Below are 12172 nucleotides of genomic sequence, written 5' to 3' on the forward strand. Positions count from 1 at the left end.
GATGCTCTGAATTTGGACTTGTAGCCTACTTGACTGTGAGAGAATAAACTTCTCTTTGTTAAAGCCATCCGCTTGTGGTATTTCTGTTATAGCAGCACTAGATGACTAAGACAACAGGTAAACCTTACTGAAGCTCCTGTTTATGTCACTATAAATTCTAGATTAGCTAAATCTGAATTAAAATGTGTTTACCTCTTGTTTTCTGTTTTGAACTTGTATTTCCTGAGACAGGGTTTCTTAAACTGTGATGTGTGTACGAACCGCTTTGCTGGAATGCAGGCGCCTCCTTAGAATGCAGATTCTGAATCAGCATGTCTGGGGCAGGGCCTGAGATTCCGCGTTTCTGACAAGCTCCCAGGTGGTGTTGATGCTGCTGTTCTAGGGACCACACTTTGAGAACAGGGCTCTGAGCCCTGTCTGTATCATTCATCTGAACAGCTCATCTTCAAAGCAAGTTCCTGACATTCTAAGGTGATCCTTCCCTCCGCCGTAAATCGGGGTTTTTCCAAAAACAGAAACAAAGACCTACCGGAGCCGTCCATCCAGATGCGCCACAGACCCAGGAGACAGCGTGTGAACAAAGATGCCCGAGATGCACTGGAAGTAGGGGACACTGCACAGGCCGATCCCCAGGCCAACGCCAGCCTCTGGAAGGCACAATAGGGTGGGGGGGACTTGTGACTGAACTCTCCAGGCACCAACTAGTCTACCAGGTGCCTCAGTACCATCATGGATCAGTCACCAAGAAAACCAAACCAAACTCATTGCCACCAAGTAGATTCCGTATCATAGCGACCCTATACGACAGAGTAGAAATGCCACATAGAGTTTCCAAGTGGCGCGTAGTGGATTTGAACCGCCAGCCTTTTGGTTAGCAGCTGTAGCTCTTAACCACTATACTACCAGGGTTTCCCGATCAGTCAACTGTCCACTAATTATTACGGCACATATTCCATCAGTATTTATGGACCGTCTACTGTGAGCAGGTCCCTGAGTGGTGCAAACGGTTAACATGTTCAGCTGCTAACCAAGGATTAGAAGTTTGAGTCCACCCAGAGGTACCTCAGAAGCAAGGCCTGGTGATCTGCTTTGGAAAAATCAGCCACTGAAAACCCTCTGGAGCGCAGTTCTGCTCTGACACACATGGGGTCACCATGAGTCAGAATCGACTCATGGCAACTGTTTTTTTTTTTTTTAATTGTGTGCAGGGAGGGCCCTGCCTGAGGTTCAGCCAGCGACAGTGACAGATAAGGTCTCTGTCTCAGGAATCCTAAGTAAGTCAGGTGGGGAAAGGAAGGAAGGAAGAGAAGGAAGGAGAGAGGGAGGGTGCAAAAGACAAAAGGAAGGAAGGAAAGAAGTAAGAAAAAAGGAAAGGAGGAGGAAGGGAGGGAGAGGAAGGTATCAGAAAGCAGTAAGTATTACGGGGAATATTCTAGACAATTACGGGATTGCCTCAGAGGAGGCAAATTTAACCTGAAATATGAATGGTGAGAAGAAGTCAGGGATGTGGAGATGGGGGCAGGACATTCCCAGAACAGGAAACAGATAATGCAAAGTCCTGAGAGCAAGGATAAGCGGAGGTGATGCACAGGACCAGTCGGGAGGCCAGTGAGGCCAGAACATGGCCGGTCACAGGGACAACGGTGTGAGCTGATGCAGGAGAGGGAGGCAGGGGCCTGATTAAATAGGGCTTGGTAAACAAGGCAGTCTCAGTCAAAGGATGTTATTCTCTACTGAGACGGGATGCCATGGAGGAGTTTTGAACAAGGAAGTGACATGATCTAATTTTTATTTTTAAATATGTGACCCAACTGCTCTGGGGAGAAAAAACTAAAAGAGTGGACCCAAGGAGACAGTTAAGAGGCTATTGTTGAGCAAGACAGTGGTGGCCTGGACTTCACTATGGAAGAAGATGGAGAGAGATGGGCATACATGGAGCATATCTCGGAGTACTTGGTGGATTTGAACTGCTGACCTTTTGGTTAGTAGCCGTAGCACTTACCTACTACACTACCGGGGTTTCCATATCTTGTAGCTAGACTTACTGATGGATTAAATGTGGGAAAATCAAATAACTCAGGGATTTTTTGGCTTGAGTGACTGGATGAGTGATGATACAGTTTATCCAAGTAGGAAAGCTGGTGGAGGAGCAGGGTTAGGGGATGGGGGACCAAGGGCTTGGGTTTTCCAGAGTTACACTTGAGATGCCCATGAAGTAACCAAATGGACCTGTGTGTGGAGTAGGCAGTTGGACAGAGGAATCTGGAACCCAGGGAAGAGGGCAGGGCAGAAGTTAAAGTTGGCAAGTAGCAGCATGTATGCAGTGTTAGGGCCATGGGGCTGATGGGGTATCCCAGAGTCTTTGAAGTGCAGGGCCTGGGGCTGGCCAACATTGGAAGTTCTGAAAACTGAGAAGCATCCAGCAAGAGAGCTAGACGGAGTTTTCAGACAGAAGAGAAAGGCCTTTATTTATTTTGTTTGTTTGTTTTTCTGGCAATTCATGATTCACAAAGCACTTTCACATACAGTTTTACCTTCCGGTGCTGGTCTTCCCAGCAGTTCCATGAGGGAAGCTATGAGAAGTTGTAAGCAGCCCTATCGTGTTGCTGAAGAATTCTAGCTGTGACAGAGCCCAACAACAAAGATCAGAACCCTTCACAGAACCCAGGTTTCCTGACTCTGGAGCAAAAGTTCTTAACCCTAGTGGGTCTCAGAATTGCCTGGGGATACTCTTTCAAATGTAGATCCCTGAGCCTCATCCCTAAAACTGTTGAATCCAGTCTCTGGAAGTAGAGTCTAAGAAGCTGTTGTTCATAAAACAAACAAAAAATCTTCTCTAATATGTTGCTGGAATCCCTGGGTGGTGCAAACTGTTAACCCACTTGGCCACTGACCAAAAGGTTAGAAGTTCAAGTTCACCCAGAGGTGCCTCAGAAGAAAGGCCTGGCAATCTACATCCAGAAAATCAGGCATTGAAAACCCTATGGAGCACAGTTCTACTCTGACACACATTGGGTTGCCATGAGTTGAAATCAACTCAACAGCAACGGGTTGAGGTGTTCCTGATGCCAGTAATCAGTGGAAATCCCACTCAAGGCCAGTGCTGTGTCCACCCCCCAGTCCCACCCCACGGAGCCCAGCAGGGAGAAGACGAAAGCTGTGTTCTCCCTGTATTGCATGCCTTAACTCACTTTGCACACTGAATATACCTGTTGACCCGAGGCAGCACAGACCTGTATGCACCAAGCATGTATGCCAAGCACCATGCCAGGCTCTGAGGCACAAAGAGACATATGAGGCCATGTAGTCTCAGGGAATGTGCCATATACCAGGGAGCTAAGACGTACATGCATAAGACAAAGCCCTGCCCAAAAGCAAACTCATTCCCATCAAGTCAATTCCAACCCAGAGCAGCCCTGTAGGACAGGGTAGAACTGCCCCACTGGGTTTCCAAGGCTGTGAATCTTTATGGAAGCAGACTACCACATTTTTCTCCCTTGGAGTGGCTGGTGGGTTCGAATCGCCAACCTTTTGGTTAGTAGCTGAGCACTTAACAACTGTACCACCAAACCAAACCCAGTGCCATCGAGTCGATTCTGACTCATAGCGACCCTATAGGACAGAGTAGAGCTGCCCCATAGAGTTTCCAAGGAGCGCCTGGTGGATTCAAAACTGCTGACCCTTTGGTTAGCAGCTGTAGCACTTACTCACTACACCACCAGGGTTTCAGCACCACCAGGGCTCCTCAAAGCCCTATACAAGGAATGAATTACACAGCCTCTTGATCCCACTTCTGAAATATATCTCACACCCATCCTCTTCTCTCCGTCTTCATTCTGACCCTCCTCTGGGACCTGAACTGCTACAACTGGTTTCAAGCTTCTGTTTTGTTACATGCCAAGCACAGCCCATTTTCCATAGAGAAAACGAGGACACATTTTTTAAAGTATATGCTGGAATAGGTGTCCCGACTCCCTTGTTGTTGTTGTTGTTGTTAGGTGCTGTCGAGTCGGTTCCGACTCATAGTGACCCTGTGCACAACAGAACAAAACACTGCCCGGTCCCGCACCATCCTTACAATCGTTGTTATGCTTGAGCTCATTGTTGCAGCCACTGTGTCAATCCACCTCGTCGAGGGTCTTCCTCTTTTCCATTGACTCTGTACTTTACCAAGCATGATGTCCTTCTCCAGGGACTGATTCCTCTTGACAACGTGTCCAAAGTATGTAAGATGCAGTCTCACCATCCTCTCTCCTAAGGAGGATTCTGTTTGTACTTCTTCCAAGACAGATTTATTCGTTCTTCTGGCGGTCCACGGTATAGTCAATATTCTTCGCCAACACCACAATTCAAAGGCATCAATTCTTCTTTGGTGTTCCTTATTCATTGTCCAGCTTTCACGTGCATATCATGCGACTGAAAATACCATGGCTTGGGTCAGGCGCACCTCAGTCTTCAAGGTGACACCTTTGTTCTTCAACACTTTAAAGCAGTCCTTTCCAGCAGATTTACCCAATGCAATGCGTCTTTTGATTTCTTGACTGCTGCTTCCATGGCTGTTGATTGTGGATCCAAGTAAAATGAAATCCTTGACAACATCAATCTTTTCTCCATTTATCATGATGATGCTCATTGGTCCAGTTGCGAGGATTTTTGTTTTCTTTATGTTGAGTTGCAATCCATACTGAAGGCTGTGGTCTTTGATCTTCATTAGTAAGTGCTTCAAGTCCTCTTCACTTTCGGCAAGCAAGGTTGTGTCATCTGCATAACACAGATTGTTAACGAGTCTTCCTCCAATCCTGATGCCCTGTTCTTCTTCATATACTCCAGCTTCTCGGATTATTTGCTCAGCATACAGATTGAATAGGTATGGTGAAAGAATACAACCCTGGTGCACACCTTTCCTGACTTTAAACCAATCAGTATCCTCTTGTTCTGTCCGAACAACTGCCTCTTGATCTATGTAAAGGTTCTTCATGAGCACAATTAAATGTTCTGGAATTCCCTTTCTCCACAATGTTATCCATAATTTGTTATGATCCACACAGTCGAATGCCATTGCATAGTCAATGAAACACAGGTAAACACCCTTCTGGTATTCTCTGCTTTCAGCCAGGATCCATCTGACATCAGCAGTGATATCCCTGGTTCCACGTCCTCTTCTGAAACCAGCCTGAATTTCTGGCAGTTCCCTGTTGATACACTGCTGCAGCCGTTTTTGAATGATCTTCAGCAAAACTTTGCTTGCGTGTGATATTAATGATATTGTTCTATAATTTCCACATTCAGTTGGGTCATCTTTCTTGGGAATAGGCATAAATATGGATCTGTTCCAGTCAGTTGGCCAGGAAGCTGTCTTCCATATTTCTTGGCATAGATGAGTGAGCACCTCCAGCGCTGGATACGTTTGTTGAAACATCTCAATTGATATTCCATCAATTCCTGGAGCATTGTTTTTCGCCAATGCCTTCAGAGCAGCTTGGACTTCTTCCTTCAGTACCATCGGTTCCTGATCATATGCTACCTCTTGAAATGGTTGAACATCAACTACTTCTTTTTGGTATAATGACTCTGTGTATTCCTTCCATCTTCTTTTGATGCTTCCTGCATCATTTACTATTTTCCCCATAGAATCCTTCACTACTGCAACTCTAAGCTTGAATTTTTTCTTCAGTTCTTTCAGCTTGAAAAACACGAAGCGTGTTCTTCCCTTTTGGTTTTCCATTTCCAGCTCTTTGCACATGTCATTATAACACTTCACTTTATCTTCTCGAGCCACCCTTTGAAATCTTCTGCTTAGTTCTTTTACTTCATCAATTCTTCCTTTTGCTTTAGCTGCTCGATGTTCAAGAGCAAGTTTCAGAGTCTCCTCTGACGTCCATCTTGGTCTTTTCTTTCTTTCCCGTCTTTTCAGTGACCTCTTGCTTTCCTCATGGATGATGTCCTTGATGTCATTCCACAACTCGCCTGGTCTTTGGTCACTAGTGTTCAATGGCTCAAATCTATTCTTCAGATGTCTCTAAATTCAGGTGGGATATACTCAAGGTCATATTTTGGCTCTCGTGGTCTTGCTCTGGTTTTCTTCAGTTTCAGCTTGAACTTGCACATGAGCAATTGATGGTCTGTTCCACAGTCGGCCCCTGGCCTTGTTCTGACTGATGATATTGAGCTTTTCCATCGTCTCTTTCCACAGATGTAGTCAATTTGTTTTCTGTGTGTTCCATCTGGTGAGGTCCATGTGTATAGTTGCTGTTTATGTTGGTGAAAGAAAGTATTTTCAATGAAGAAGTCGTTGGTCTTGCAAAATTTGATCATTCGATCTCCAGCATTGTTTCTATCACCAAGACCATATTTTCCAACTACTGATCCTTCTTCTTTGTTTCCAACTTTCACATTAAAATCACCAGTAATTATATCAATGTTTATGCATTCCATTTCATTTTTGATGATTTCTAATTTTCCTAGATTCCTACTTCATACATTCCAGGTTCCAATTATTAACGGATGTTTGCAGCTGTTTCTTCTCATTTGGAGTCATGCCACATCAGCAAATGAAGGTCCGGAAAGCTTTACTCCATCCACATCATTAAGGTCAACTCTACTTTGAGGAGGCAGCTCTTCCCCAGTCACCTTTTGAGTGCCTTCCAACCTCATCTTCCAGCACTATATCAGACAACGTTCCGCTGCTATTCATAAGGTTTTCACTGGCTAATACTTTTCAGAAGTAGACTTCTGGGTCCTTTTTCCTAACCTGTCTTAGTCTGGAAGCTCAGCTGAAACCTGTCCTCCATGGGTGACCCTGCTGGTATCTGAATACCAGTGGTATAGCTTCCAGCATCACAACAACACGCAAGCCCCCCCAGTATGACAAACTGACAGACACGTGGCAGCCCCCTCCCTTAGAAATCCTTAAAGGGCCTCCAAGTGCAATTAGAAGGAAGTCTAACTGCAAAGTCCCAAGGGGCGTCAGCTGGCCAAACACACCAACGGCACCTCTCACCCTGCTGTCCTTGCTGTCGCAGTACTGGCCTTCCCTCTGCTCCTCACATACCCCAAGCACATATCTGCCACAGGACTTTATACACGCTCCACCCCTAGCTGCCTTCTCTTCATCTTTCAGGTCACTCAGCTCAGGCACACTTGGGCAGAGAGGGTCCCCCTAGCCCTCTGGATTAGCAGTCCACCTGCGGGTGGCAAAGGAAATGAATGTTGATCCCAGCAAATCACAGCTAGAAAGGACCTTCCTTATCCTTCCCCAGATAAGAAAACAAGAGGCCCAGAGAGGGGAAGGGACCTGCCCACGATCGCTTAGCATATTAGTCGCAGAGCTACAATGCCTGGCCCTTTGTATATATTTGTGTGTGTGTGTATATGTGTGTGGGTGTGGGTGTGTGTAGTTTTGTATATGATTTATATTTTGCTTCATTTTGTTTTGTGTTAACCACTGCACCAGAACGCAGTGACTGTGTTTGGATGGGTGGGCCTGGGCTTGTATAAAGAAGCAAAGGAAGGGAACTTGAAGCCACGCCTAGCTAACCAATAGCCAAAAATGTGCTAATAGACAATGCCTGCTCTGCCCCTAAGAAGTCCGATGGTGCAGTGGTTAAGCACTCAGCTGCCAACCAAAAGGATGGTGGATCAAACCCACCAGCTGCTCCACGGGAGAAAGATGTGGCAGTCTGCATCCATAAAGATTACAGCCTTGGAAACCCTACGGGGCAGTTCTACTCTGTCCCATAGGGTTGCTATGAGTCAGAATCAACTCAACAGCAACCGGTTCACAGGCCCTGGCCCTGAACTGATGCCAAATGATGAAAGCCTCAGAGACTCAGCAGAGGGAGACCCAGGCCAAGAGTGGAGGAGGACGGACAGGGCCCTATCAGGCGAGAAGGCCATCACTCCCACCTTTCTTCAGAGACACTTCCACCATGATTCTGTAATTGGGCTTGGCAGTGTTGGCAGGAGCCACAGGGCTTTCTGCGGTGAAGGGGCTGCTGTCCTTGTTGGCACAGGTGCTGGAGCTCAGGGAGCGGCACAGCGGCGGAGACAGGTGGCTGGGCAGGGAGTGGGGGGCCGTGAGGCGGGTGCGCACTGTGAGCGTGAGGAGGCCCTTCTTGGCTTGCTGAAAGGAAAAGAGACAGTGCTGGAAACTTCAGCAGCAACTCAGGGGAGGCAATGAGGCCTGGCCTCCATCAAAAATATTTCTTAAAGAAATGCAGCCGTGTGTGCGTGTGCTTAAACACACATACAACAAAAATATATATACATGTATACTATATATATGGATATACACATATTTATACTAGATAGATAAATGGAGTCTTGAACTAACTTAAAAAGTTTAAAGAAAAACAATAAATACATCAATATGAATACATAAAGTGTTTTAAAACAGTTTCGAAAATTGTGAATACTTTAAACATCTCCTACAACTATCTTGATCATTAGTTTCTCAGTAAGTTCTTTTTTAAACATTGTGCTTGATCAGCATCAGCTAGGTGTCTCATGTAAAGGATTCCACATTCTGAGTTTGTAGGCTTGAATCAAGGAGGGCCATGCTGGGAGCTTGGTCCATTTGCCTGAAGGCCCCAGAGTTTGGTCATATGTTGATAAGAAACAGTCACCTGGGCTTTCTGCCTCAGCTGCCACCATGACACCTGTGAAAAAGCTTGTGGCAAAAGGGGGCAAAAAAAAAGAAGGAGGTTTTGAAGTTCACCCTTGACTGCACCCACCCTGTAGAAGATGGAATCATGGATGCTGCCAATTTTGAGCAGTTTCTTCTAGAAAGAATCAAAGTTAATGGGAAAGTTGGTAATCTTGGTGGAGGGGTTGTAACCATTGAATGAAGCAAGAGCAAGATTACTGTAACCTCCGAGGTGCCTTTTTCCAAAAGATATTTGAAGTATCTCACAAAAAAATATTTGAAGAAGAATAATCTATGTGATTGGTTGTGCGTGGTCGCTAACAGCAAAGAAAGTTACGAATTACAATACTTCTAGATTAACCAGGATGAAGAAGAGGAAGAAGATGAGGATTAAAACTCACTTACCTGGAATATTTTGTGTTAGTCCTTGAATAAAACTTGAGAATGAAAAAGGTGGCTATCCTTGTATCTCTGCAGTGTGGATTGGACAGAAAACTGGAAATCATAGGGACAGGGCTTCACTTGGGCTCCACTCACTCATTTGTAATACAATTTTTTTCCCCCTTGAAAATTTCAGTTCTCAGTGTAATGATACCGGAATAGAAATATGCAGCGACTTAAGGGAACAGATGGCGATTTGACATTGACCAGGTAGGTAGGGTGTGGAGAGGTGAGCTTCAGTTAGTCACTATTTTATTTTAAAATATGACAGTCAGTCTTATCTGGCGCACTTTCTCAAAGAGAAAGAGTCAGGAATACAAACATGGGGACTCCTAATTCATTCAAAGCAAAGCAAGTGACTTCTTTCTGGGGTTCTCGTCTTGTGGGGAAATGTCTGTGACAATAAAGACACAGTTTTCTGGGGCATTTGTATCATTTCTGGTTTTTGATTACAAATTACTCTTGATAAAACCGTTCATGTATTCCTCATTTTTTTCCTATAGAAATACAATGTGATTCTTTAGAACTGCTCCTGAGGAGCCCTGGTGTCACAGAAGTTAAGCGCTTGGGTGCTAACCCAAAGGTCAGCAGTTTGAACCCACCAGCTGCTCCTTGGGAGAACGGTGTGGCGACCTCGGAAGCTATGGGGCAGTTCTACCCTGTCCTATAGGGTTGCTCTGAGTCAGAATCGACTTGATGGCAGTGGGTTTGGGTTTGGTTTTAGAATTGCTATCCTCCTGCCGTTGAGAAAAGGTTTTAGAGGGAGATTGTAGCAGTCCCAGGTTTTCAATGAAATAAATCTCTGTACAAAAATGTATTTGTAGAAAAAAAAAAAAAGAAATAGCCACCTTGAATTTCTGCAGAGCATCCTGGTGTGTTAGCCCAGCCATTGATTCACCATTGAGTTCCAGAATTTCATCACCTGTTGAGAGAAGGAGAAGTTGCAGCTCAGAAGAGTGTTGCCCAATCAAGGGGCAGTGTCCTTACCTTGAACTCTAGTCTCCCAAACCTGCGCAGCTTTTTTATGTAATGCACAAAACTCTCTGAAGAACATTTTCTCATTCAGTGCTCACTCCCTGGGAGGCAGGCAGGATAGCGACGATGGGCCTTCTGTGGCATCTCTTATCTTTCAGGTTGAGATCCAGTAGTCTTAGCCAGGCAGCCAGACTTGCCTCCTCTGGTCCCTGCCCAGGCCTCTGCTTCACCTCCTTGCCTCCTGCCTCCCGGCCTGCTTACCCTTTGCTCTGCTGGATCAGTTTCTGATCCAACACTATCTGCATTTTCCACAACGGCTGACACAGTTAAATAGTTGTTCAGAGACATCTTCTGTACTAAAGGGTATTTTTCCTACCTTCTTCGCCAGCCTCTTCCTAATCTTTTGGCCCCTACTGCCTTCATCTCCTTTGTCTTCTCATGGCACTCTGTACCTTCACTGACACAGCACTTGTCACCCTGGATGGTGACCAAGGACCTTGAAAGTCTCTCCCTCACCAGGCTGGCAGCTCCCTGGGAACAAGGGCTTTTGTCCTGTTAATTGACATATCTCCAGGGCCAATTCTGTGTGGGGCCTACAAAGTGCTTAATAAATGTGGGTTGATATAGTGTTTCCAGAATGTAACTTAGGCCCCATTTTACAGAAGAAGAAATTGAGCCCAGAGAGGCCCAAGGCCACATGCTAAGAAAGAAATTAGGACTTGGGATCTTTGACTCCAAGCCCTTGCTTCATAAAGTTATATCCCTGTGATGACAATGTTTTCTGTCCCTATCCACAAATCTAGTGGATAATAATTGGAAAATTTCTCTCTCTCATTCAATTTATTCAATACACAATTAGAGAACAATTTCTCTGTGTTCGACACTGTGCTAGATACTCCAGATGCAAACACTGTTTTCACACTGACTTCTGGGTTTGATTGCTGTTGGGGAGATGTGCTGTTACCTAATTATGGTTCCCTTGTACATAACTGGAAACCCTGGTGGCATAGTGGCTAAGTGCTAGAGCTGCTAACCCAAAGATTGGCAGTTCGAATCCACCAGGCGCTCCTTGGGAACTCTATGGGGCAGTTCTACTATAGGTCGGAATCGACTATGAGTCGGAATCAACTTGATGGAAAGGGTTTTTTTTTAATACGTAATTGTTATGGATTGAATTGTGTCCCCCAAAATATGTGTTGTAAATCCTAGCCTCTATATCTGTAGTTGGAAACCCTGGTGGTATAGTGGTTAAGTGCTATGGCTGCTAACCAAAGGATCGGCAGTTCAAATCCACCAGGCGCTCCTTCGAAACTCTACGGGGCAGTTCTACTCTGTCTTATAGGGTCGCTATGACTCCACAGCACTGGTTTTGGTTTTTTATACCTGTAGTTACAGTCCCATTTGGAAATGGGTTTTCTTTTTTATGTTAATGAGACAGTGTTTGTGCAGGGTGTGTCTTCAATCAACCTATTTTGCAGCATAAAAGATTAAACAAGCAAGTAAGCAAGCAGAGGTGGAGGAAGATAGATACCTGCCACATGAAGGTTACCAAGGAGCCAAGAGATAGAAGCTGAAGAGGCAAGGACCTTCCCTCAGAGCCAAGAGAGAAAGAAAGTCTTCCCCCAGGGCTAGTGCCCTGAATTCAGACTTCTAGCCTCCTAACTGTGAGAAAATAAATTTGTTTGTTAAAGCCACTCCCTTGTGGTATTTCTGTTATAGCAGCAGTATATAACAATTATCTATCCTTTTTCTCTGGTTGCTTTTAAGTTGTTTGCTTGTTTTTTCTTTGTATTTGATATTTTGCAGTTTCACTGTGATGTGCTAGGGTTGAAGGAAGCTTTTTGTGTTTCCTCAAGCTGAAGTTTCATGCCTTAAATCAATTCTGGAAAAATCTTAGCCACTATCTCTTTGCATATTGCCTCTTTTTCATTCGCTCTTTCTTTGGCGAATTCCTATTAGATGTATTTTGGACCTTCTCAACCGCTTCCCCATGTTTCATTAAAACTTTATCTTTTTATTGCTCTTTGTTGCAGACTGGGTAATTTCTAGTTTACTAGTTATTCTTACAATTGTATCTAATCTGCTGTTTAGCCTACCCATTAAGTTTTTTAA

The 12172-nt window shown here is 44.8% G+C and overlaps 1 protein-coding gene and 1 pseudogene across 1 annotated transcript; one reads left to right on the forward strand and one right to left on the reverse strand.

Moving 5' to 3' along the window:
- Positions 1-276: 276 nt before the first annotated feature.
- Positions 277-8475, reverse strand: LOC100654800 (pro-interleukin-16). The gene is made up of 3 exons (XM_064296140.1): positions 8431-8475; positions 7906-8122; positions 277-647 (listed from the first exon to the last, which is right to left on the reverse strand). Exons 1-3 carry the CDS (start codon positions 8473-8475, stop codon positions 526-528), a joined length of 384 nt encoding a protein of 127 aa, XP_064152210.1. The 3' UTR covers positions 277-525.
- A 175-nt stretch (positions 8476-8650) lies between these two features.
- Positions 8651-9268, forward strand: LOC100665809 (large ribosomal subunit protein eL22-like; annotated as a pseudogene).
- The last annotated feature ends 2904 nt before the right edge of the window (positions 9269-12172 follow it).

Source organism: Loxodonta africana, chromosome 13 (genome assembly GCF_030014295.1).
Source record: "Loxodonta africana isolate mLoxAfr1 chromosome 13, mLoxAfr1.hap2, whole genome shotgun sequence".
Classification (NCBI taxonomy): Eukaryota; Metazoa; Chordata; class Mammalia; order Proboscidea; family Elephantidae; genus Loxodonta; species Loxodonta africana.